General features: G+C 48.0%; 2 protein-coding genes across 6 annotated transcripts in view; one reads left to right on the top strand and one right to left on the bottom strand.

The window, feature by feature from the left end:
• Nucleotides 1–16,180, bottom strand: part of LOC144149298 (uncharacterized) — a 36,035-nt gene extending 19,855 nt beyond the window's left edge. Inside the window, exons 1-6 of one of the 2 annotated variants that reach the window (XM_077680867.1) lie at nucleotides 16,042–16,180; nucleotides 15,452–15,580; nucleotides 13,041–13,395; nucleotides 10,879–11,087; nucleotides 6,851–7,156; nucleotides 64–400 (exon numbers count right to left, since the gene is read on the bottom strand). In XM_077680867.1, the coding sequence (XP_077536993.1) occupies nucleotides 64–400; nucleotides 6,851–7,156; nucleotides 10,879–11,087; nucleotides 13,041–13,395; nucleotides 15,452–15,539 (1,295 nt within the window). In that variant the 5' untranslated portion in view covers nucleotides 15,540–15,580; nucleotides 16,042–16,180. Of the gene's footprint in view, nucleotides 1–63; nucleotides 401–6,850; nucleotides 7,157–10,878; nucleotides 11,088–13,040; nucleotides 13,396–15,451; nucleotides 15,581–16,010 lie in introns of both variants that reach the window. The other variant, XM_077680868.1, reaches the window with a different exon arrangement.
• Nucleotides 16,123–27,015, top strand: part of LOC144149297 (tectonin beta-propeller repeat-containing protein 2) — a 67,257-nt gene continuing 56,364 nt past the window's right edge. For 2 of the 4 annotated variants that reach the window (XM_077680866.1, XM_077680862.1), the window contains exons 1-5: nucleotides 16,278–16,527; nucleotides 17,012–17,366; nucleotides 18,709–18,831; nucleotides 19,454–19,585; nucleotides 24,352–24,515. In XM_077680866.1, coding sequence (XP_077536992.1) covers nucleotides 17,061–17,366; nucleotides 18,709–18,831; nucleotides 19,454–19,585; nucleotides 24,352–24,515 — 725 coding nt within the window. In that variant the 5' untranslated portion in view covers nucleotides 16,278–16,527; nucleotides 17,012–17,060. Of the gene's footprint in view, nucleotides 16,220–16,277; nucleotides 16,537–17,011; nucleotides 17,367–18,708; nucleotides 18,832–19,453; nucleotides 19,586–24,351; nucleotides 24,516–27,015 lie in introns of those variants that run through there. The other 2 variants (XM_077680863.1, XM_077680865.1) reach the window with 2 other exon arrangements.

Raw genomic sequence — 27,015 nt, 5'->3', positions numbered from 1 at the left:
TATGCACCTGGACTACTATCTCCTCCCAATCTCCATCTGTAGTCAAGAAGCAGCACCCCTCACCTCTGCAGGGAAGAGTTGCTTCCACCGGTGGATATTCCCTGTGGTGCCAGTGAGAGGAGCTGCGGGTGGCTGGTGGTGGGAGGCGCGGCCGACGCCGTGCCCGCAGCCGAGACTGCTAGGTGGCTGCCGCCGCCACTGGGAACGGGCATGGCGGTGGCCGTGGTGATGCCCGCCGGCAGCAGCTGGCTGGAGCTGAAGATGCCCGGAGTGTACGAGACCACCGTGGTGGCCGACACCGAGGCCGACGAGGGCAGCTGCGGCTGCGGCTGGTGCTGGCTGCCCACCACGCTGCCACTGCTGCCGCCCACGCTGATCGGGCCAGAGTTGGTGGCATTCACTGCAGGACGAGTGAGGGAGATAGGGAACACGAGGGGAGGAACAGATGAGCTCTGTGTCCAGTTCAACAGCTGGATGCATATGCAGTTAAAGAGCCTTTTAAAACAACAAAACATACGCCGAGCAGTAAAAAAAAAATTGTTCTTGGCATTTTGGCTTCCAGCACGGAAGCTATGGTGAATAAACACGTCCAGCACTTCACCATTACAGCAAAAGGATTTGGGCAAAAGCTCTCCTGGAGGGAGGGTAGCAGTTTGAACCACTGTTCACAAATTTCAGCTGAACTATAGTAAAGCAGTGGCCAACACACTCAGTTGGATCGATTGGAACCTTTCACACTACCTGGCACCCTTGTAGTCGCAGCTTGAGGGAGTGTTAAAGGGACAGACAACCGATTTTTGTCGAGTATATATTCTCTATCCCAAATGAAAGGTGTTGCAACCGTGTCATCCCAGCGCTGACACCAGTTGTTGCGACCGGGCGGGGGCACCCGATCCGAGCTCCGTGGCCTCCGACATACGAGTGGTAGCGTGTATGATGTGAGCGGCCGGCCGCTGTTGCAGCCGTGAAGAAGTCCAAAAGCCGTAGGCTAACGTAACTGTTTACTTAATAGCGAGAGGTGAGCCGAAGCCAAAAAAAAACAATGCCCCGACGGGCGAGGTTACAATACAGGACTCGAGCAGAGCGACCGCATGGATTCACTGCTCAAACAGGAATGAATTTCAGCGCTTGGGCTGCTTCTATTTATACCCAAAAGCCGCAACGGTCAAACGCCCACAAGTAGCAACACGCCACGAACGTCACAGACACACACAACGCTCTTTCCACAGTTCGTGAGTCGTCGATAGCCTCGGCGCACGTGGAGTCCGAGAGAGGGGAGAGAGTGTCCTTGAAACGTGCCTGGGCGCGCTATCGAATGTTGATCGCGCCGATAGCGAAGCGTCTAAGCCGGGCATGTCGAGGCGTGAATGTATGATTCACCGACACGCTGGCGCCTGACGGCTGTGGCACACGTGGTGGCTTCGCACGTGGTGGCTGATGCGGGAAAATACGGTGGCGTTGGCCGATTCGTAACAGCTTTGCAAAGCGAGGTGTCTGGCCCGGCATGTCGAGACACAAAAGTATGATTCACCGACACGGCTGTGGCACACGTGGTGGCTTCGCACGTGGTGGCTGATGCGGGAAAATACGGCGGCGTTGGCCGATTCGTAACAAAGGGCATCACTTAAAGCACCTTGACGAGAAACGGTTTTGCTGATAACGCTCTAGAACTTTTTAAATCAAAATTTTTAGATCTACGGGCCGCATGTGTCCCTCCCAAAAATAATGCTGGCCACACTGAGAGCAACCCAGCGACGGCGAGCGGCGTGTCTTTAAAATTTTCAAAATAATGATTAGAAATACATATGCAATTTAACCTTGTATAAATACTTGTGTTAAAAGGTTTTCAATACGTAAATAAACGTTTAAGCAGTTACAGCAGCTGCTAGGTTTGCAGGCCACGTGACAGGGACACATATTGTAGTGTCAAGTTTCGACACTACGAACCACCCCCCTTCCAATTTCAGGAAGTTTGCTGCCAAATTAAAATTATTTCCACCAATTTGTTTAAAAATTGCTTGTGGTTACCGGACTATATAAAATGCTGGCTTTCATATGAGCTAGAGAACATATACGCGACAAAAATCGGTTGTCCGTCCCTTAACTCAATACACCCATGGTATGTCTATGATCTACAGGTCAGCACAATAATTTTGCAGTAGCAGACCGCTCTTATTTCTTGTTTTTTTATAACTAAAAGTTGTAAACAAACATGCAGGCAAGGAACAGGGACACGTGTTTCTAAAAACTTTGCTGCCTAGCCCACCCCATGTGACATGCGAGATGTCACTTTGCGTGACGCAGAACGTTAACTCAAAGTGGTCATAGGTTGCGCCTTGAACCTAAAGCAATCTAAAGCAGGGACGTAGCCAGGGGGGGGGTTTGGGGGTTCAAACCCCCCCCGAAATATTTTTCTGGGTCAATTTTTTAGAGAGCGTTTGTACAAAATAACTCTCTCTTCTCCATTTACCCCTTTCTCAAATGAAGGGCACCGACAATTTGCTCTCAGTAGCATTATGGGGGCCCGCCGTCTAGTAAAAAACTCTGTTGTGAGGGAGGCAAGACTGCGGACCGGTGACGATGAAAGGGGACGTTTATTCTTTGCTACATCTTAACGAACGAGGCCCCAGGCGTTTCGTCGTCCGGACGAGCGGTCCGTAGAACGTCGTTCTCTACCGCTGCCCAAAGGCGACTCCCCATTTCTCTCTCTTCCGGAGGTCTCGAGTCGCGCGCACCGCCACGGCCGCACAGTTCCGAAAAGCCGGCTTTCGGTCTCCGCTGAAGCCGCGACCCGCTGTCCCCCCGATTTCGTCGGGGCGCACACGTGTTCCTATTTCAGCGACCGGACCCACAGCGGGCGGTCTAAATCACTTTTCTCTGTTCGGCCTTGACTTCCCTCCCATTGCTCTTCGAAACTTCGAGCACTTAACTGGCATCTTGGTCCCCCCCCCCCTTCCCCTTCGTTTCAACCTTGTTCACTGTCCTTTGAAACCCCTGATACGTACCAGACGCCGCCGGCACCACTCGGACGCTCGGGGGTGCACCCAAAAGAGGCTCCAGTGAAGAGAATCGGCGCTGCTGTCGCATAGCAAACTTTCGCCCCTCCTTCCTAGAGGGACTTTCATGAAATGTGCTAGTTCGTTCGTAGCCCTTGCGATGCAGTGACACCATGAAAAGGCACGGTTCGAATTCCAAGCAAGCGAGCCTTGCGTGCTACTTCACGAAAAAGGCTCGAGTTACTACGGACGAGCATGTTCAAGGACCAAACAACCACGTGGACTCACAACCAGGAGGCTCTGCTTCTGCGACAAGCCTTCAGTTCGACACAGAAGTTCGCACAAGCGACGTTCTTCCGTCCCAGGATCTACTCAACTGGAGCGAAATGCTCCACGCTTCCGGACAACGTGCTTCAGCAGCCGTCTGGAAGCACGTTGCGCAGTATGCACGTTGCATGTTGTTGCATACTGCGCCGGCAACGCGGAACACAGGTGTGGACACGAGTGAGGTGGGTGGCGTAGCCTTCGCATGTTCTTCTGATTGTGACTCCACGTGCAACGCGGATGTAAAGACTCTTGACTTAGGACATTACGTCACAAAGACTGTGGTCGACCCCACCTTAAAAGAAAAACTCCTGCGAAGCCCCTGGAATCCTTCGGATAACTACAATTTTCCACCCACAACAACTCGAAACCTGCACTTCCAACTTCATTGGGTGACTAGCTACCCGTGGCTTGTGTATTCAGAGTTTTTGGGAGGAGCACTCTGTAAATATTGCATACTCTTCGCCAAAGAATGTGCTGGAAAGGGGGAACATCAGCGCTTGGGTTGCTTCGTGACGAAAGCCTTCACGAACTACAAGAAAGCCATAGACGCCTTCAAAAGTCATGTAGTCAGCAGCTACCACGTGAAGTCCGCATCGCAGTCGGAGGGTTTTCTTGCAGTTCACTCAGGACTTCAGTCTGACATAATAAGTCAATTGGACACCGCAGTGAAAAAGCAAGCCGAGGAGAACCGGAAAAATTTGGTGCCGATAATTGAAACCGTAATGTTTTGCGGACGTCAAGAAGTGGCACTTCGCGGAACGGATGACTGCGGTCCTATCGATTTGGCGGAAGGCTTTCCCATCAAGAACGATGGGAATTTTCGCGCACTTCTTAGAATGAGGGCCGCATGTGGAGATGCTCCCTTAAAGAAGCATATTGAAACGTCTCCCGGCAATGCCATGTACACAAGCCCACAAATTCAAAATGAAATAATTGCGTTGTGTGGCAAAATCATCCAGAGCAAAATTGTGAACCGAGTCAACGCTTCTGGTTGTTTTTCAATCCTCGCTGACGAAGCGACAGACATTTCCTGCACTGCGCAACTCTCTCTTTGTGTCTGATACGTCGACAAGCACACGACAGAGCATTGCGTACTTCGAGAAGATTTTCTTGATTTTGCTCCTGTGTATGACCTCACCGGCAAGGCCCTGGCACACAGCATTTTGAGCACTCTACGGAGCCACGACCTTGATTTAACTTTACTTTGTGGGCAGGGCTACGATGGCGCGGCTTCCATGAGTGGGCACCTAAACGGTGTTCAAGCTGTCATTCGAGAGACATTTCCAAAAGCCTTGTACGTTCATTGTGGCGCTCACTCCTTAAACCTGGCATTGCTTCATTCGTGCCAGCTGGCTAGCATTCGAAACTGCTTAGGGACTGTTTCTTCCGTGTGTGCATTTGTCAAGGCGTCCCCAAAGAGATGCAACCAGCTACAAGGTCAAGTTGAAACGAAACGACAAGGAAGAATGTCCCTCATATCTTTCTGCCAGACAAGGTGGGTTGAAAGCCACGATGCTCTCCAACGCTTTTTGGAACTTTACATGCCGATCACTAGATTCCTTGAAGACTTAGAGGGGGCTGTGTCGTCAGATGTATCGTCCAAAGCATGCCAGCTGCTAAGTGCGATCACTAAGCCCGAATTTGTGGTCTCCCTACACATAATCAGCCGGCTGTTTTCCCTGACATTGCCACTTTGCAAGTTTTTGCAAAAGGTCGACTGTGACTTGTCGCAGGCGTGTGACCACGTCGAAGACATTGTCAGCGTCCTCATTGAAAACAGAGCAGACGCAGCCAAGGAATTCACGAAGATTTTTGGGGAGGCCTGTCGTCTTCTAAGCGATGTGAATGTAGAGATGGCACTGCCACGAACGGTTTTGAGGCAAAACCAAAGATGTGAGACGCCTGCTGCCAATCCAGAAGAGTACTATAGGCGAAATGTGTATTTGCCTTTCTTGGCCGACCTGGAAAACCAGCTCAAAGAGCGTTTTGAGAACCACAGAAGTGTTGTGGTGGGTCTTCAAATGATCCTACCAAAATATTGTGCATCAGCAAGCATTTCTCGGATCACTGATGCAGCGCAATTTTACCTCGGTGAGCATGCGTCTGTGATCGAAGTGGAATTGATGCTGTGGAGGAAAAAATGGTCTAAAGTCCCCGAAGCGGATCTCCCAGCAGGCGCTTTGGGTGCCCTAAGCATGTGCAATGCTGAATTTTTTCCCACCATTCACCATCTACTTGGCATCTTAGCTACGCTTCCTGTCTCCACATCAACTCCAGAACGCACATTTTCAACTCTGCGGAGGCTGAAAAACTACCTAAGGAATCGGGTTCAACAAGAGCGGTTGACCGGACTGGCGCTCCTGAGTGTACATAGGGAAGTCGAAGTGACCCCAGCACAAGTTCTTGCCGAATTTTGCAAGCTTCCAAGAAGGAAGAATTTCGCGGTGTGACACAAATTTTGCGAAAATAAGGACACCAATTCTCGGACGAATGTGTTTGTGGCGAATGTGTTTGTAAAGACCTCTGGAAATGTGAAGTTTTCATTATCCCTCAATTACCTTTACCTTTATTACCTTTACCATATAAGTAAACACTGTCAAATTTTAATGAATAATCATTTGTGCAATATCCTTAAACTTCATTGTTCAGTGCATAATTGGGAGAGGTGTAATTTCAAATTGTGTTGTGAGCTTTTTTACTTTGCCTGGGGCCATCCACATATCCCTGTCCCTTTCTTTGTACCAAAATGGGAACGAAGCATTCCGTGGAGAGATTGAGTTATAACTGGGAAGGGTTGTGGAATTGAGGTAGGTTACCAGGGGGGGGGGGTGTAACCGAACCCCCCCCCCGAAAAAAATTTCTGGCTACGGCCCTGATCTAAAGGACGCCGAATCACCAATCTTACAAATAAAAACATGGTATTAATCTTAGACAATGTTTTTGCAATAACAAATTTTAAAAAAGTAAGGGGCTCAAACCCAAGCCACCAGTGCCAGTATCCGGAATTCTACCTCAATGCTACCGGGGCCAAAGAGCAGGCTCTTTTTATCAGTTGCTCAATAGAGTGGCAGAGATGCTCCATATGCACCAGTTGTGAAACTCCCCATAGGCCCCAGGTATCAAAAACCTGTCCGCAGTTGGCCACCCTGCACTTCTGCAAACAGGGGAAAGCGCGGAGCAAGTTGACCCGTCTGTTATCTGTTGGCAGACAGTTGAAGCAGTGTTCTCAAGTGCTTGCGGCTGCCTCCGTAAGTCTCAAAAAAAAAAAAAAAAAAAAAAAAAAAAAAATCATGGAAACATACGTTAACATCACCGAATCTAATGTTTCCTCATTTGAAATGCAAGCTTTGTGTTATTTAGTTGTGCTGTTAGGAAAAGGCCTGGCAGAATTCAGCCCTTGTCACCCTAGGTGCGGCACCAGTCCACCCGCCCCTCAGCTTCAACAAAGCAGGGGTGCTCATGCCACTCGGATTCCAAAGCGGAGTTTCTCAACTGGTGCACGTTGAAGAACCCTGGGCAGTTCTCACCGGACACCCTGGTGATGTGCGGCGGGCCCCCCGGGCTGTGCTCGGTGGACTGGTGGGGGTGGAGGTAGGGTGGCCCCTGCTGCTGCTGCTGCTGAGCGTACTGCTGCCTCTTCTGCTGGTGGTACAGCTGGATCTGGTAGTTCTCCTCCTGCTGCTGCATCTGCTGGTGGTAGTAGCTCTCCTGGAGCTGCTGCTGCTGCTGCTGGAACTCCAACGGATGGCCGGGATTCACGCCACACCGGTGGTCATCGGAAGAGGACCCACCTCCGATCACCAGAGGGGAAGCTGGAGGCTGCTGCGAGGACTCTGCACGGGCAGCATTGGAGACATGACGTTAGGCCCATAGAACTTCATACAATGATACCTGGACAGGAACCTGGCCCTCCAATTGTCCACATTTCTTTCTTTCCAACAGACAACAATTTACGTCTGTCGATAACTTCAACTCTCCTTTAGTTCAAGTGTCATCCGGCATTCCTAAAGAAAGCGTATTTGGTATTTTGCTTTTTCTAATACATAGTAATGACTTACCCTCTTCTGTCAACTCTAGAGTTAGGATGTTTGCTGACTACAGTTAAACCTGGATGTAACGAAATTGAAAAAAGTTCGCAAATTTTCGTTACATCCAGGTTTTCGTTACATGCAGTTTTCAAGTAAACACCAGGGAAATCATCACGAACACCAAAAAAAACATGCGGCAGATGCCGATTTAGCGCAACTTACCTCAAATGTTTATTTAACACAAAAAAACTGCGTTATTTTCGCCTGTGTCTTTCGCGTCAAAGACGACGCAACGCGGCGGTCCAGAGAAACGAACTCCTCCAATGCTTCCTCATCATCCTGCGAGCCGACGTGACGGCGCAGCACGTCCAGCGCATCCAAGACCTCCTTTGCTGTAGGCAACGGGAATGTATCCGCCTCTGACGAACCTTCATCATCGCCGCGATCTCTAACAGTTTCTACAAGTGCCACATCCGAAATTTCTTCTGTAGACACAGCATCACTGTCAGCGTACAAAAAGTCATCGAGTGCAACGTCGTCGGGTGCTCCACCATTCGCGCGAAGTGCATCCCACGCTTCGGTGACGTCGGGTGGGTTTGAAGGTTCCTGGGGTTCTTCTTCATCGACTTCAGTTTCTGTTACCGCGGACACCCGGGCGTTCCTGAAGCAATTTGCGACTGTGTGCGCTTTTACTTCCTGCCAGGAAGCAGCAAGCATCTCAATCGCTTGGTAAATGTCGATTTTTGTCGGTCGTTCCAAGCGTATATCCAAGAGGATCTTCTGTATGATGCGACGACGATAGCAACACTTGAAGCTGTTTATGACCCCTTTATCTAACGGCTGTATTAGGGAAGTGCAATTCGCAGGGAAGTACTGCAGCTCGATGTTGGATAGCTGAAGGTCTTCGATGTGGTGCGCGGAGCAGTTGTCAAGCAATAGGCATATTTGGCGACCCTGACGCTTGACATCTTCGTTGAATGCCTTCAGCCATTCGCTAAAGATTTGTCGGGTCATCCAGGCCTTCGAATTGGCCACGTACTTGACAGGCATCCGCTTCGTGCCTTTGAAACACCTTGGCCGGGCATTTCTTCCAATAACTAATGGCATCCTTTTGTCGCTGCCATCACTGTTAGCACAAAGCAAAACCGTTACACGGAGTTTGCTCTGCTTGCCGCCTCGACAATCGTCCCCTTTGAGCGCCAGCGTGCGATTCGGCAACATCTGGTAGAACAACGCAGTTTCATCGGCGTTGTACAAGTCCGCTGCCTCATAGCGCTTCAAGATGTCAGGCAGCTTCTCGACCACCCACGAGGCAGAGGCATCGCTGTCAGCGGATGCGGACTCACCGCTAATCACTCTACCGACGACACCGTGCCGGCTCTTGAATCCTTGCAACCAGCCGTTACTTGCCTTGAAATCGTCATGGCCAAGAATACACGCAAAATCCTTGGCTTTCTGTTGCAGGATTGCACCACTTATGGGCACGTTTCGCGCCCGTGTGTCCAGAAACCAGGTAAAGACAGCCTTGTCCACATCAGCGTAAGTTGACGTCTTGAGCCTTTTCTTCTTCGAACTCGTTCCCGACTCCACAGCGTCGCGGATGCTGTCTTTCGAATGCAATATCGTCGACAGGGAACTGGCTGGGATATTAAATCGAGCAGCAACGTCCTTCCTCTTCTCACCCGCGGAAACCGCATTTACAATCGCAAGTTTGTCTTCAAGAGACAAAACCTTGCGCTTCCTCGGCACGGAGCTCATTTTCACAGCGAGCGCTCACAACGATACCCACGACGTCGCCGCGCTGAGAATGCGCTACGCCTAACAACAGAACACCTACCGGACCAGCCTAACCAGAGTGCGCTCGCCCGTTCGGCACGGCAGCGCCACCAGACGTCACAAAACATCGATGCTCGCATGGATGGCACGCACTTGCTTGCTGCAATCGTATGCGTTCTACCCGCCATCTTGCCCCATATTTTTTCCCCTATTATATAGAACTTGCGCGTTGTATTTACAAATTTTTAGTAGTGTTACGGCTCAAAATCATAAATGATCAGTGCCGCGAGTTCGTTACATTCAGGTCGATTACCGCAACACCTTCGTTACGTGGAGGTCACAAATACATGGACTTCTATGGAGATGGAGTTGGGGATTGGAAAAAATTTGTTAAATCCAGGAATTCGTTACATGGAGGTTCGTTACATCCAGGTTTAACTGTACTGCATTATTTACCGTACTATTTCTTATGATAATGATTATTAATCTCTACAATCTGGTCTTGACTCTTTAACTCCGTGATGCCCAACCTGGCTAATGAGACTCAATTCATCCAACACTAAGTTAATGTCTTTTACTAAAAAAACTTCTCACATTCCAACGTCTTACTTGCTAAATAATACTTCAGTGGAACTTACAACCTCGTATAAATATCTTGGCGTTAACTTTCAGTCGGACCCGTCACGGCATTATGTGCCATATTAACATCACACTTGCGTCAGCAAACCGATCCCTGAGGTTATTTAAACGCAACTCAAAGCACATCCCATCACACTTACGTAAACTGGCTTACATCACTCTAGCTCGCCCTAAAATAGAATATGCGTCAGCCACATGGGATTTCCGTTAAGACTACATTATTAAAAACATCAAAGCTCTACAGAACCATGCTGTGCATTTTATTTTTTCCAATTACTTACATCACACCAGCGTAACTTATTGAAGAATCATGCTGAATTGCAAGGGTTATCATGTTGTTGCAAAATCGCTCATTTATTGCTAGTTCACAAGCTCTACCATCCCGCATCCCTTTGAGAGGACTTCCTTAGGCTACCCCCCGCCTTTTCAAGTGGCAGAGGCTTGCAGAGCATTCTATTTTCGAATGTGATGCAAACTGCGAAATGCTTGGGACGGCCCGTACAGCCACACTTTTCATTTCATGCAAACACTGGCTCCTACGGCGCCTCCAGTACAGGTGTAGAACGGCTGGACCAGCGGCCAATAGGAACACAGCTAGTTGAATGTCATGGGTTCAGGCTAAATATCTTCTTCAAAGAAACGTGGGATTTTTTTGTTTTTTCCAGGAGCAGAACAACTTTTGCTAATAACAAAAACTACCAGCGCCTGGATTTTTACACATAGTAGTTTTCAAAGTGTTTTACATGAACAAAAGCCATGAAATGTATAAGCCATTCATTTATTGCCCTCCACAAGAGTGAGGTAGCTCTTTTTGATTTCGGATTAGCAAAAAAAAAGGGGGGGGGGGGGGGGGGGGGGGTGCCTCGCGTGTTGAAGCAATGTCAAGTGTCATCTGCCTTACTTTCATTAAAATTTTTCATAACTTTAACATACAATGCGTTCATTGTGTGTAGGCAGAAAAGATTGGCCTTTTTTATAAATTATTCGTTTACTCAATAAAAATAAGTTGGTAACTGGCGCTGTGGCCTGAATTTTATGCGCACGCCTTTTCCGTTGTTTTCGTTATTCCATGCAGTAACGGAAAGAAGAAGCAAAACAAGAGAGCAGCTTGCCTTCGAAGAAGGCCCCCGGGGAGGTCCTGTGCGGGTGCACGGGCGACTCATGGGCGAACGATGGCCGGGAGGAGACGTAGGGGTTGGCGTACACGTGGGGTCCATGGGTCGGGTGTGGGCCCTGGGGGGACGGGGACACCAGCACCACCTGCTGGGGGGCCACCTGGGGCACCGTGGCCAGGGGCCTCACTGCCGCTACGCCAATACCCCTGCGGGAAAACGGCGCTTAGCAGAACGTGTTGTTGGGCGAGCTGGTGCATCTTTGGTGGCAAACACTGCCTTTGCAAGAAAAAAATCAAACACCCCTTCGTCTAACGGCAACAATGGTTGAAACGCTCAGCCATCTCATGAGGGACTCATTCACTGCCACTGGGACTGTAGCAGTTCACAGAGCTTTGTAGACAGGACGGACGCCATCAGTGAGAACAAGAAAGCTTCGCTTTAAATCCAAACTGTTTCGACCCTGTCAGAATAGCGCAGTCGCATAGACATTGGCTTCGCAATGCACGGGACCCAAGTTTGATTCCGACCACAGGAAGCGTTTTTTTCCCTCGAGGTGCTTGACGTGCCTTTGCTTATCATCATCATCATTTTGTGAAACCCATTGTCTAAAGTTGGCTTCCTTGCAGTGCACTTTGCTCAGACATCGACACCATCACTGAGGCATAGAAAGCTAGGGGAACAACAAAAGGGGAAAGATAGGGAACAACAAAAACAGGGTGGAAAGGGACTAGTTCAACCTTTCAATTAAGTTTATTAGACAGACCACACACACATCACTACTATCGAGATACATTGAAATATGAACAATGGAGCGCATGGCTTTTCTGGCAACGGATCGTGCAAGCAGAGTGGCAACAAGTTAATAGAGTTCGTGTCCAACCTTGGTATGGAGTAAGCATCGTCCAACGTGTGAGCATGTTGATTTGGCCCATGTGACAAGTGTGTGGCGCCCCCTGACACTAATCTTCGTTGGCCGCCAAGTTCGGTGGCCCCACCAGGCTCGGTGGGCAACATTGTGGGCGGCCGGCAAATAAACACCGGACAGTGCGTCGGCACAGTTCACGCTACTATATTATATAACTTTGTGGTTTGCCCTTTCCATCCTACACAGTGAAGTTACGTAATGATAGCCTGAACCGGCGCCAAATGCGGTGGTGTGCCAAATAAACATGCTCACACATTGGCGATATCACTACATACCAAGGTTGGACACGAACTCTCTTAACTTGTTACCACTGCACATATGTGATCCGCTGCCAGGATGTGCAGCACATGCTCAAAACCACGCGCTCCGTTGTTCATATTTCAATGTATTGCTTGTATTCACTGGCGAGGCACGCATGCAGGCAACAATGCGAGTGCGCAGTCACTGGGTACGTCAGGCTCCGCGGGATGGCGGTACTTGTCTGTGCTAAGCACATGATGTGTGCTGGACGTTCCAAACGCTATCCCACCGAACGCAATGTAATGCCTCGAGTCCAATGTGAGTGCGATTAATAACATCTCTGTCGACACCACCGTTGAGAATCGGGTTGAATCGGAGCAGATGACGCACACCGGTGTTTTTTTTTCTTTTTCGGCGTATGGGCGCAGTGGCACAAGCTGCACCATGTGCGTGGCCGTTTCCAGCGTTGCCAAGTGAAGAAATTGACAGATAAACTTTGCAATGAATACCACCTATACTGATAGTACCTTTTGCTCAGGTTGCTCTCGTGCACTTGTTACAACCAGCATGACTGCGACGCCAGCGCGCAAAGCCATCACATGAAAGTCTAACATTTTGTGATGTTGCTGGTAGAGGAAGGCAGAGGCAAAAAGGTAGGGAGAAAGAGCAGCGCAGCACATGTTCACTGTTCCCACATGGTCCTCTATTTAGGCTGTAGCTCTCTGTTTGTATGGACATCACCGGTTGCTCAAAGTTTCACTACTCCCACAAGGTTGACACGCACAGATAGTAACTGCATGGTGCACTCTACGTGTGACTGCTACACCAGCTTTAAGAGACCATTCTCAAGAGTGTATCGTGCAATCATTGTAAGGGTTGGTGAATCTTCCCGTACATGACAAATAAGTTCAGGTGCCATGGCCTCCGTCGAAGGGGGGATGGAGCCAGATCAGATGAAACAAATTCAGTGTGCCAAAACAAATTTGAGCCCTACCCAATGGTGTTCGATGCTGCGTGCCTGGATTTGGGCGAGGAGCCCGAGGCACTCTGGTCCGGTGCGGCCAGGGACATGTTTCCGGTCGAGGACGATGTGCCGAAGTGAGCATGTTGTGCGGGGGGCAGGGGCGATGCGGACCTGAGAAAGGGCCCCAGAGGAGGGGGGCCATGCTCCCCCTTCCCAGTGGGGGGCCCCTGCGGGGGGACGGAGAGGCTCTGCTGGCCCGCTCGGTTCTGGCAGGCACGGGCGCACTTCTGGGCCAAGCTCGCGGGCTCCGACGCCGATGGCTCTTGCGCCTCTTCCGGGGATCGCTGGTTCTGGCGGTGGTTTGCGGTGGTCCAAGTGTTCACCACTGAGAAGAAGTGCCAGGGAAAAAGCGTCTCAAGAAAACTGGGATGCGTGCTATCGTGAGAAAAATTTCGTTTGTTGACCTACACTTAAATTTATTTTTAGCGGTGGCTAGGGTTAGTACAGATCAGAGGGGGTAGTAGATTAACCAAAATTTGGGGGGTTTTACGCACCAAACCTACACCTCGACAATAAGGTGTGCTGCAGAGGAGTGCTCCAGGTTAATTTTAACCACCTGAGGATGTTTAATCTGCACTAGGATTTCAACACACAAGTGTTTTTTTTTTGTTTTTTCACCTTTATCAGAAAAAGAAACAGCCACTAAGGCTGGGATCAAACCCACATCCTTGGACTCAGCAGCACAACGCCTTGGCCACTGAGCCAATGCGATGGTTAATAAGCTAACCTTACTCAAGCATATTTTTCATTTTACGACAGCTCTGTTCCAACTTTTGGGACCTCGTGCCCCACCATAAACAGGCATCTTACTCAAGGAGAGAAAGAATACACAACCCACAAGTGTTTGAGTTCTTTGCATCAGTAAATCGGCTCCGGAAACATGCACAATAATGATAAATTAAGCATAGCAAAGAATGCATTCGGTATAGGCTGTCACTGTTGCAATACAAAGTTTTAATTGCTCCCCAAGGTATTGTGCAAAAAAAGAAGTAGAAACAAGAAATCTGCAAATGTGCACTGGTTTCAACACTGAACCAGCAACCCGCAACATGTGCACAATACTGGCCCTGGCAGTTCGAAACCAATCAGGCGGCAAAATTATCAGAAGAGGATGATTCATGTAGCATTGGTAATCTCGGATCCACTCACTTCACTACAGAGTGTTGACTTTTTTATTCAGTGATAGACCTTGGATACAGCCAGAGCTGATTACATCGCACTGGTCTATCAATTTGTTCGCTCTATGTTGGGTATTGATGTATGTTGGATTTGACTGCCACTCCATGGTGGGATTCACTGCAAATACAGCTATAGTTTAAAACGATCATCTATGAAATAATTCCAGAGAAATGCCCGATCCCCTGAAAGGTAGCCCCACGGTGGTGTTTGGCACTATTTTCCCTTTTTGCAAGCATCTCAACTGAAGTGCTAAGTTGAATCATACGCATACTAATAGATAGCCCGCTCTAGGTTACTGCCACATTTGCTCTTATTTTAGGCTGTGTATAAATGTACATTGGATGTCCTTGGATCTGAAACACTAACGGTACTTTGGATGTATGCAGGTCCCAGAAGACGCCTGGCGTAGCGTTGAACTGGGACTAAAGGTACACTGAACACGTTTTACTGGTGTATTCAAAGCAGTCCAGCGGCACTCCGAATTCGCTTCACAACTCACAGTGAGAGCAGTTTGGCTTGATTTTTACACAACCAGCCAAACCACTACCGGTCACCGACTAGCCAGAGCCACTTTAACCAGCAATGGCTGCCTGGACGAAAGCATGGAATGTCTCTGGTATGCTTATAACAAACCAGTGAGTGGGTCCTTAACAGTGACTTTGGCTAGTCAATGAGCAGAGGCAGCTTGTCTAGTTGGGCAACAATCACCACAAACTGCGTGTACCGTAAGTTGTGAGATCGATGGTGAGCGTGTAGCACCTTTGGACTGCTTGGAGTAAACCAGCGGATGCATTCCACATACCTTTAGCATCTGACATTTATAGGTATGTCAATAAATACCGTATAGGCATGTTTATAAATACATACCATACTCATTTTAAAGGAGTAGGACTTTACGGTACCTACACGCAGGATACAGACCTAGAAAATGTAAACGTGATCTACAGTTGGTGGTGCACTTGGTTTGGTTGTTTGGTAGTCTGCAGCAGTTAGCTTCATAGCACAGTAATTAGCCAGTAAGTTGAGAAAAGTGTTGCAGCATACGAGAATATGTTTCAAAAATGAAGTAATGTCACCTTGTTGTTACTCAAAAAGTAAAAAAGGAAATGGAGTCATGGAGTCATGCTTGGCTGTTTTAGCAGGCAAGTAAAGTGTGCCTTCGGGGTAACACTGAAGGGTGAAGCCTGCTGCTTTCAACTAACCTGGTACGTGCGGTGGTGTTTCCTTTTTGACGTACTTGCCGGCCACACCATCTCGTAGATATTTGAGGTCCTTTTTCTTCGATAACATCAGACTATCGCTTGGTCATTGTAGATGAACCTCCTCAACTTCTGCAGCAAAAGAACCGCGATAAAGGCGAACACATCAGCAATTAGTTATTTGATAACATTACGGCGGTGCTCGGCCATATCGCATATTCACTTTCAGTCCGAAAATAACGACTTGTTTTACCGGAATTCCATCGCTCACAGGCGTGAAATATTTATTTGCAGAACACCAGTACGCGCGACACTTCGCATAGACGCTGAAGAATTCAAGAACGCGTGTCTTGCTCCTACCAATCCGCAGTCGAAAGTAGCAGGCCCAAGATGCGGTCGCATTTAAATACATTACAAGCAGCGGTCACAGGAGCCACATACTTGAGATGACTAGAGACTCGCGACGCGACAAATTGCACGTATCTTTACAACGTTGGTGCACTGCAATTTGCAAAGTCATTTACGAAGTTTTAGGACCACAAAGTCACGCCGAGAAGCATACCATTTTAGAAGCGGTCACTAGAGTTTTTCACCTTTGAGTAGGGCGATCTGTTTACTCCCGTTTGTCGTCCCCGAAGCGCCAGACGCCGATAAGTATCGCGACAGGGGAAAACATGATCACTTGCGAGGCACACGAAACTATTTGGCCAAGAAGATTAGCTAAAGTTTGCAAGCTGCCTGGAGAAGATGCGCCGACTTGGAGCTGAAAAAGTAAGTCAAGAATTGCCACCGCTGCTGTCGCCATCTGTATTTGTGTCAGAAAAGCGTACTCCTTTCTTTCCGACGTTGCCAGCGCTGCTGCAAGAGTTTGTTTTGACGGGTATCGTGGGTCCACAGGTGCGGGCGAAGTTTTCAGTTTCTTCCCAGTTGCGGCTTTTATTATCAGACGGTGTCGTGGTCTCCTACGATCACCTCCGTCCGAACATCCTGTTCGTCGCTCGCAACAGTACCGCGCTGCCTCGCTGACGCCCATAACACCGTGGATCGGCAACCAAAACCGCCGGTCGTGGCAGAACCACGTAAGTCGTGTAACAGCCTCTGAAAGAGAGCTCTAAATTCTCACGCGTTGTCGTACATCATTGCCTTATGTTTCGAACAGCTGAGAGCTATTATTTGACGGGCATTTCGTGCTCACGGCGCAGGCTACTTTCCACAGCTGCGACCAACACGTTGTCGCGCTTTCGGGCGTACTATTTATGGCGATTGTGTTGTGTCTTCGCAAAGTATAGCCGTATAGCCACGATCCCACGTGTGTTCTTACAGCCTACACCACAATGACAGTTCTCACTCTACAAGTGATAGGGAGCTGTGTTCTAACCAATGAAGTGACTCTTGCAACGCTTGTTTGAAGCTGTTGTGAGCGCCCTGTTATGAAATCATTCATGGCCATGATTTGTTACTAGAAGTAGAGCTAGGTCAGCTTACTCACATCCTTATCGTGACCCATGGTTCTATCTGTCAGCTGCGCAATCATCGCTGGCATCTTGTCTTTCCCGCCCTCAGATGCCCCACTGCAAGTCGTCGGCCTACTGTACCATGCGAACGTGCCCCGATGGAATCGGCATCCCCGGACCCAGAGGCGGCCGAAGTCCAAGTTAGGGACGGCAGCACACAGAATGGCCTGGCGGCCAAGATGCCTGTGAGCGAGCGCTCGTTCGCGGTTTTCCTGAAGGAATTCGCCCCCCTCACCCACCTGCTGAGCCAAATACCCCAGCACGCCCAGAGGGGACTCAGCAAAGTCGACGTCAAACTGACATGTCTGGATGTAATAGCCGAGTACATCGCCATAGGCTCCAACGTGGGAGTGGTTTTCCTGTACGACCGGGCCAAGAACACAGTCACAAGGCTAAAATGTTCGGTGAGTAAAGAAGCCACGTTTTCCTGCTTTTCTATTTATATCTTTAATTGCATGCACTTAAACTGTACTTTTCAGTCGTATGCACATTTTAAATTGTGCAAGAAAAGTTGTAAGTCAAGCTGCCTGTCATCCACACAGAGTTTACGTGAAAAGCTAGACACTTGGTCTTAAATTCGATCGGTTTGAAACCATTTTGGCCCTCCTGCTGAATTTGCAGCAGCAACTCGCAGATCCTGCATTTTGATATTTTGTTGCACTGCTGTGACACCAAGTGCAAGCTAAGTTCATGGTTTTCTGTGCACGCTGATGACATTGACAGCGAACTGGTTTTAGAAGTGCTCGCAAAATCCCATAAGATCGTTAATCCACACCCAACTAATTTTCGGTGATGTCTGATGATGCTTCCCAATTGCTACCTAGTTGAACAGCTTTCAAAAGAATTGAGCTGATTCATGATTACACTTGGCAGCTGGAATGTGCACGATGAAAAGGCGTACCTAACGTATGAGCACGGGCAAAATCATCCAGTGATTCTCAAAGTAGTACAGAGTCGGAAGTCAATCACCTGTAAGCAATAAGTGTACTTCACAATCACATGCTACCAAAGACATGTTTCAATGTATGGGGCCACACAAGAAACAATGCAAACTGCAACTGTCTAGCAAAATTTTCATGGAGTTTTGAAATGAAACTACGCCCGACTTGAGTGGTCTCGCAAAGAATTTACGTAGCGCAAGGTTGCATGTGCAGTTGGTCTGCACACTTCCTTACTGTAAACTCTGCCTGCCTCCTTAAAGGGGCCGTGAAGATAAAATATGCTTGGTTCATCGGAAAGAGTGCTTTGTCCTGTGACAGTGACAGCAATTTTGTCGCAACATCAAACGAGTAATGGAGATATGGAGACAGTTCAAGCAGTCATTACTCCTAGCCAGTTTCCAGTGGTTTCTCTATGATGCCACAGAATTTGCCTGTGCGATTGGCAACCACCAGCCTAAGTCACTGCCAAGAAACATGACTGGGCTGGGCTATTGTAGTGTGGCCTCTAGTTCTGTTTGATTGTATCACTGGAGTGCTAATGTGAGTTGTCACTCCTGCCTATATTATATTAGTCACTGTAGTGCAAAATTTGAAAGCTTTTCAACGTGTCTTGTGCTTTTTTGGTAGAAAATACGTCTTTCATGACTGGGATGGAGCTGAGTGCGTTACCAAGGGCTAGTTCTGTCAAATTGATCGTCTTTGTAGCTTGTATTCATGGCCCCTCTCAGTGTAAAGTCTTGTTCATCCCTGTGATAGTTTCGATGCCAGGCCTCCTCGTTCACTGACTGCCGTTCCTCCCTCTTAGGACATACTGGATACCGTCACTTGCCTGTCCCTCATCTCTTCGGTGGACTTCATGTTGGCCGTTGGCTGCCAGAGCGGTCTGTGTGTCACCTACCAGATCCCCATGACTGGAACACAGTCCAAGGTACATTTTTTAAGTGCACAGCACTTTAGGGGCTCGCCTTGTCGTCGATGCTCGCTCGCTGGACCCAAGAAGAGCCACACGGCGTTCGGTCGTAGCGGCTGTCATCGCAGCGTAACCCAGAGGCTTTGAAAGCCAAGCGGTTATATAGTCATAAGCGTTCGAAACTCGTGAGCCGCTGTCGCTTGTCATACATCTCCCCGTTGTTTATCGCAAAGAAAACTGCAGGTACATTTGAGGCAAAATATACGTAATTAACTGGCAGTGCCCGCGTTATTTAGTTAGTGCGGAAGGAAAAGCAAGCACAAAAAGGCCAGAACTCCCGCTGGCGCAGTTCCAGGCAGGGGCGTGCGAGCACTGCGAAGGCGGGAAATTTAAATTGCATTGGGTGGTAGCAGTGAGCGAGTAACGGCGCTACAGCCCATTATGACAAATCACTGCTCTTCACTTCCAACAGCTTTCACATTGAGTGGAACAGCTTGAATTCTTTTACCAGCCAAGTGGTTCCACCAACTACAGGTTACATTTTGTCAATGAAATTGGAAATACAATTTTTTTGGCTGCTGAATGAACAAACTTTTGCCAGTCACTGTTGACTTTCTCTAACCTCGTGCTCTGTTCTCAGATGGAGAAGTACATAATACAAGACATCCACATCACGGCTGTGACTTGCATCTGCTGGAGTCCAAATGCCATGAAGTTTTACAGCGGCGATGCAAGGGGATCTGTCTGCTGCAGTGAGATTGACTACGACCAGGTGAGCATTCGAACTCCCACAGAGTGATTTGGAAATGTTGCATTGTTGGTAGTAAGTAGTAAGTTGGTAGTGAATTTGGTAGTAGTTTAGAAGGTTTTGCATTCAATATAGAAGAGTACAGAGATGACCCGCAAGCTGCCAAGGTAATAAGCTTGAAATAAAAGGAAAATTACAAGAGCAACCAAACTTTCCTTTCATAATGTGAGGCTTTGTAAGCATCACTTCCCACTGAGTTTCGGATTGCTGAGTGTATGATGTCGTGAAACACGATACAACAAACCAGCTGTCGGGAAACACACAATATGGCAAACTGGCCGTATTTAAGCCTTTTAGCGGAGCTCCCCGGTTCTGAACTGCTGCGGACAGCCACATTTCGTTGCCTGCTAGTAGACACTGTAGATGCAGGCAATGATGAAGGCATTGCTGTTGTGGTGTTTGTGCACCTTAGGCACAAACTCTGCTAGGCATTGGCCAAACCACAGTGCAGAACATATCAGCACATATAAAGATGTGTAATAAGGTTAAAACCCCTTGCTGGCTTTTCAAAAACTTTTTTTCTTCATGTGTAGTACTTCCTTCGTCCAAAGAATAATTTACAATCTTCTTGCTTTTCTGACAAGCTGGCTACAATCGTAATATAAACAAAAAAATTCGAAGGTGGTCTGTGGTTGGAGGCTATGGGTTATTTTAGATGACCTGGGGATCTTCATCATATATGGACACACAGGCATTTCTCTTCCTTGTCCGCTGTCAGGAAAACACCCGCCATGGCCAGGTATTCAACGTGCCAGCTTTTGTTCCATATTGCAGCAACTTAGCCACTTAGCCATCGTACCAGCTACAGCCCTAAGAGCTGTCACATATCGAAGCATGCTCCAAGTTATGTGGAATCGCAGAGCTGTCTGTTCACAGTCAATAAAAATGCAAGACTGTGTCCATTTCAATTCCGAGCGTTCTCAAGAAAAATGGTTTGGGAGATTTAAAAGTTCAGAGCACAGAGAGAAAAGCGTGCTTTTTTGGGTTGTCCATCTTTTAATGCAGATCGAGCCTACAAGCTTTTGGCACTGGTGATTGACTATGCCAAAATGTGGATCAGTATAACTTGAAAAAAATTTGGCTGGGCGTTTTGCTGATGAAGTCATTTAACACTTGAAATGCAGTTGTGCCGTAAAAAAACAGCTAACAAAAATGTAATGACACCTTTCCGACTCTTTTTTTTATATCCTGTTTGTTTGCGAGCTTTTTTTATTATGTTTTATTTATCTGTTGAAGTTTCAGCTTTGGTTCAGCTTATCTGTTGCTCAGACAAGTGGAAGTGATGATTCAACAGCAATTGTTTTCCAGATTATTTCTGAACTTGTAGCCAAGCCGCTCCCCGTCTGAGTCAGATGTTGTGCATTGCTTTACAGCGAGCCTTGCCTTCTTTCCTGTCTACGATAAACGTAAACTTGCGAAGCCCCCATGGTGATAAGGTTTGAGGTTGCGGCTTCACAACCGCCGCTTTCACAAATACCTGTACTGACAACCGTGTTTTTTGCGGCTAACTTGTCTGCCAAAAATGTGCAAGCACAATTAATGCAGAGATGCAGAAGGGTTCCGAGATTGGCTCCGCGGTATGCAATTAGGGCATACTAGTGATTAACCACTGCTGTCGGTATATTGAATACAGTCAAACCTGGATATACAGTCGAGTCCCGCTACAACGAAATTGACGGGACGTGCGAAAAGTTTCGTTGAAGCGAAAATTTGTTGAGGCGAAATCTGCCCAGAAACAACACGGAAAGGCCAGAAAAATAGCCCCGTATGTTTCCGCATCATTGGCAGCATAATACAATGTTTAGAAAAAGGAGTGACGCGCAATAACATCATGTTTATTCCGGTAACAAACATACCAATGGATACCTGTTTTTTCCCTGCACGTAAAGAAGGTGTTACGGAGGGGGGTGAAGAAATGTAGGCGCAAAACGTATTGCTGTACAACAAGGCGTGTCCACCGAGCTGATTACTTGCAGATAGCTGCTAGGCCATCGGAAGCCCCCCTCTCGCTTGTGGCAGGAGCGGTGCCGTTATCTTATCCTCTGACAGAGCACGGCAGCTACTGACCTTGGCAGGCAAGACGCGCGCGCTTGCATTTAACATGACCGCGCGCTCGCGACTAAGATAGGATGACTTGGCTTCAAGACCAAACACGCAAACATGATTTTTGCTCTTGGCTATGAAGAATGGTAGAAGAAAAACGGCAAGGACAGCTGCTCACAACGCATACATGACGGCGCCGCGCCAGCAGCGGATCACATTCGTGCGATTTCAACTGGATACAGATTGGCTGCAGAGGCTGTAGCTCCGGCTTGGCGAACCGGGCCTGCGCCTCATGTAAAGACGGCCAGCCACATCGTTATCACCATCAAACAATGGCGTCCTCCTATGAGTTGTTTTTTGTTTGTTTTGGGTGGCGGTGTGGGCGCACCGCGCATGTTTTCGGTGAAACTAAGCGTCCTGAATGTATGAAAAGTTACACATAGCTGGCGCTATGGTTATTTTATTGCAAAATAATTGTTCAAACCCTGCCCAAATCATCGAAAATTTCGTTGAAGCGAAAGCAAGCCTGTCAAATGGTTCGTTGTGGCGAGGACTTTGTTGCATTGACTTCTATGGCTAGCTGACGGGGAATTGGAAATATTTAGTTGAAACGGAGTTCGTTGTAGCGGGGTTTGACTGTAACAAAGTTGACAAAAATTTGCAATTTTTCGTTACATCCAGGTATTCGTTACATGCAGGTTTCAATTTAAGGCTTTCGTGAAGGGAGCAGAAATAAAATCAAATTGCTAGACATCAGTGATGGTGAACTAACTCTTAAGGATTTATTTCACAGTGATAAGCTGTGTGATTTGCGCCTGTTGCTGTCCCAAGAACTTAGTCACTACACGGCACTCCAAAGAAACCACGTCACTTACCTCCGTGTTCACAAACATAGCCTAAATATCACTCACGCGTTTTGACAGTTTTTGCCGCTTTAACCCACTTCAAGGGCCCAAACTTGTGCAGAAAGGGCGTCTTTTTGTGAACATGGTGTTCTTTTCTGCACTCATAATTGCTGAGAGGGTGCTAGCTGGGATACTGTACCGGGCGGCAACGTTCTTTTTTGCCAGCGGAGACGGCGTTTAAAATTGTGAGCTTGTCTTGAAAAAACAAAACGTTTCATTTTTTGACAGCAGAACTCTTCACCGACGAATCGAGGCCACAGATAGCATTGGAGACTCCGACTACACGTCGAGAAACAAGCCTAGCACCTAACTGACACCGTAATGATACTGGAAACACCGTACTTTGTGGTGCCAGCAAAGTTCGCTAAATTATTGCATTTCTCTGGCTCATTTTTCACAAAAGGTAGAAGAACAATGCCTCATCAGCATAGCGAATTCGTTACATCAAGGTTAATGAAAGCGCTGGACACATGTACGTTTGGTACATGCAATTTGCATGCGACTGATCGCTACGACTGTCACCACAACTAGTCGTACGCGTGAATTTGAGACACATGACCTGATGCGCGCATGCGATGCGTCGTCGGCGTGGCTCCGCCCACTGTTTTTGCTCATGGTCAGCTACGACGATCGCTGAGCTGAATTTGTAGATTCCGCGCGTTTGTTCGCAAGAAATAGATAAGGCAGGCAATCGTGAAGCATTTTCTGCCTTCGGAAACAGTCCGCACACATGCCGGCCGCGCCTGCCAGCTCGGCACACTCAGCGGCTCGAACCAGAGCAGACCACAGTAGCAACCGCTTGTCGCTGCTTTTCCGAATCAATCTGATCGCTAAAAAGAAGTTCCACATGCGAGAAAGTAGGTGTTAGTGTGGTGAAAAATTGTCCTAGGGATTGTTGTCAGGGCTTATTTTAAAAGTGGTGATCAGATATCTGCCGCAATGCATACACTGACCGGTCGCCACGGCGCGCGGTGCTCCGAGCGGCCGAAAGATGGTGATACCTCAGCGGAAGCATCGAAACAGGCTACGCAGATGTCTTGGTCACCGATCTCTCAAACTACAGTTATAGCTTAAATAAAGTTCCACGTGCGAGAAAGGGTATAATAGTGTGGTGAAAAGTTGTGTTACGGATTGTCATTCGCAGCTGCACAGATAGCGGCGATCAAATATCCGCCAGGATGCTAAGCCTAAAGTTCCCATCACCTGAGCTGACCCGAGCAATGCAAGCCGGTTGCGGGCTCAGCGGGCTGTCATTGGCTGTGGCCTCACAACGATCGCAATGATGGCACGACTGCATCTGGCTTGCCAGTCGCACGTCGTGAGCCTCCTCCAACCAGTGAACGACGCCAAAACAGGTCCTAACGATCAATCGTAACGATCAACAGTCGCATGCAAATCGCGTGCACCAGTCGTACATGTGTCCATTGCTTAACCGTCGCAAAGCCTGTGTTATGTAGAGGTCGCAAACACGTGGGCTTCAGTGGAGCTGGCAATGAGGAATTGAAAAACTTGTTGAATCCAGGAATTCGTTACATAGAGCCTCGGTACATCCAGGTTTTAAATGTATTGTCAATTGCTAACGTCACCTGCTTCTCCCAGCTGTTATTGGTGCAGACTTTACACTGACTTGCTAACTGCCACGCTTGTGGAAGCTTTCAAACCATGACATTGGCGTAATTATTCTTGTTCAACATATGTTCTTGTGTGGTGAGCTTGGAAAGTCTATGTCACGTCGATAAAAGTACGTGGAATTACCGTGCCTTCGTTTTCTTTTTTTCTCAGCACCTGTGCAAAACCAAGGAAGTGCATCGTGAAACGCAAGCCGTGGTTCAGCTGGACTACGTTCCCCAAACATTACTCATTTCGACCACAAAGAGAACGGTCATCTGCCACCTATCCAAGGACGGCACTTCCGTAGTCCAGCTCGGCAGCCATGAAAGAAAGTCGTGAGTGACTACCGTGTGTTATGACCTTTTTTACTATAGAGCATCAGTACTAGGCGCAGTGGCAGTTATTTGAAAGGGTGGGTGAGGCCGCCTGGTTCCAAGCAAAGATCATCGCCTCCTTTACTACTACAATGCCTGCGGCGTCACCCCAAAACGTGCCCGCCTTGCCCTCTCCCACTGCGCCTGAATTCCGTGTGGTGGCGCCACTCACCGATCCTTCCGCTACCGATCCTCTCCCGCTAGGTCGCATGGTAGCAAACGATCCGCGGGCAAACCGTGCACTGAGCATTCCTTCTTCTTGCCAGTGAACGGCTCTTCATGTTACGTATTTATTACAATACCTGCGGGCATACCTGCCGCTAAATTCGTGTAAGTAATACCTGCCCATTAAACAAGCGACAAGGTTTTGCTCGCGAAATGTAAAACCGAAGAATACGATATTGTTGCCGCCATTCTTCAGCGTGCGGAAGAAGGATCCGGATGTCTCCAACCACGAGTTCTCAGTGAACAAAGCCCTGAAAGCACAATCGGTAAAGAACATTTCTAGAAAGAACAGGGAGCCCAACTCAAAGTCCAGTGCGTTACTCGATATATGGTCTGCAGTCTGCACTTTAATTCAGCCGGAACACTTTCGGAGTTACAGGACAAGATGCTGTGCATAGTATTTTCCCGCACTGTCCTTTGTACATGAGGCCGGCAGCGAAAAGAGAAGCAAGGAGCAATGTCAGCTCCAAAAAAAGAAAGCGGGAATCCTCACCGGAAAGATCGGCAAGATATATCGAACGCAACAACTAGTGCGACTGCTGCTTGCCATGAAGTTTCCTGACGCGATGCTTTCGGATCGTCGGTCGCTTACGAAGCCCCTCGAAGCATGCTTGAAACACAGCGTTGAGCTTATCGCATCAATGCCAGTCTTGGTGTGTGTCCTGACGAAGCTATAGGTCATCGGCGAGAGTTGGTGGGACTCCTGTGTAGAAAGTTTATTAAGCCGCTGCTGTCAACCATGCCTTTTGATAAGGCCGACAAGAATGCTGTGAGAATGATATATATTATACAAAGCCCCTCTCACGGAAAGTTAAGCTTTGAAAATCATCCTTCCACTCATATGTACCCCCAGTGTAACGTAACAAACTCGAACTTTTGTTTTCGCATATATATATGTATATGCACGCGTGCATACACGTACCGTGCGCATATGTACTCGCAGTGTAATGTAACAAGTCTCATTTTTGTTTTCACATCTGTTTCGTTTCTGTTCATTTATAATTGTTGTTAAGCTATCTGATTGCGTTTATTTTGTTTGAATATGATGGCGTTTAATTTGTTTGAATTTGTCATGCGTTGTCCGTCTTGGTGATATCGTTGCCCAATGCGACTGGCAGATTCACCGCTGCTGTTTCATGCGTGGAATAACGCAACTTTTCCTAACATCGACGAGCAGCAAACTCGGTGGAAAAGGGATTACAGATAGGAGTTGCAGTTGCCTATTAGAAGTAGCCCATAAATACGCCAAATAACGACAAAACCGATATACAATTAAAGTGGGCCGGGAGACTGTACGAGCGAAACAAAATCTGTTCATGCAATGATTGCACAATAAAGCACTCTGGAAAGGAGCAAAGTTAACTAAAATGACATGAAGAATACAGGCAAACAAATTTTATCTTAGAATGTACTTCAGACGAAAACAAAATCGCCCACAAAAACAAAAACCCGGTTTCAGCTGACGCCACAACCGCCACAGAGGATCGGTCACTTGCGCCACCGCGTGGTGGTTGAGTCAAATAGGCCGGCAATTCGGCAGCAATGGGAACCGGCGCGACGCCGCAGGCATCGTAGTAGTAAAGGAGGCGATGCAAAGATTTGTCCCTACGTACATGCATCTTGGCATACCCACTGTCCTTGCCATCATCATCAAGAAGAGGTCGTTTCAGTCCTCAAAATTTCCTCGAGATTTGATCGACACTTTTTTTAATTTTTTGAGCATTACTTAGCCACAAGGCAGAGATAGAGTGTGATGGTTTGATGATCTAGATTGATCAAGTGAAGAAGAAAAAGTTAGCCTCTCCGATGAAGTCCGAAAGTGAACAGTGATGGAATCATTGTGACCACGCGATATTCATTGAATGCAAGGTTGGGCAGGACAACATTGCTGAGTGGTGGAGCCCAGCTTTAGCATTGCTGCAGTGACAAGCAGCACAACCAGGGCTTGTAAAGGCACCTCGAAAGTGACTGCATTGGTGGGTCATAGCAGGGTGTTGAGGCCACCCCAAACGGAATTCTCAGTGGGGGTAGCCAGGTGTTCTTTGCTTGTGAGCAGGATGGTGACGCCATCCAGTCCTAGTGGGTAGGATGGTGACTGAACTGAGGCTGCTGGACAAACTGCCAAGTCTGTTTGACAGTGGGATGGCAGAAGGTTGCACGAAATCTACTCAACTTGGATTGCATGGCGAATTAGTGCCGCAAGATGGTGAATGTTTTTTCATAGCTTAGAGATACC

The sequence above is a fragment of the Haemaphysalis longicornis genome, unplaced genomic scaffold (assembly GCF_048455015.1).
Source record: "Haemaphysalis longicornis isolate Haplotype H1 unplaced genomic scaffold, Haemaphysalis longicornis Haplotype H1 scaffold_8, whole genome shotgun sequence".
In the NCBI taxonomy this organism is placed as follows: Eukaryota; Metazoa; Arthropoda; class Arachnida; order Ixodida; family Ixodidae; genus Haemaphysalis; species Haemaphysalis longicornis.
This window is presented reverse-complemented; position numbering and strand designations above follow the sequence as displayed.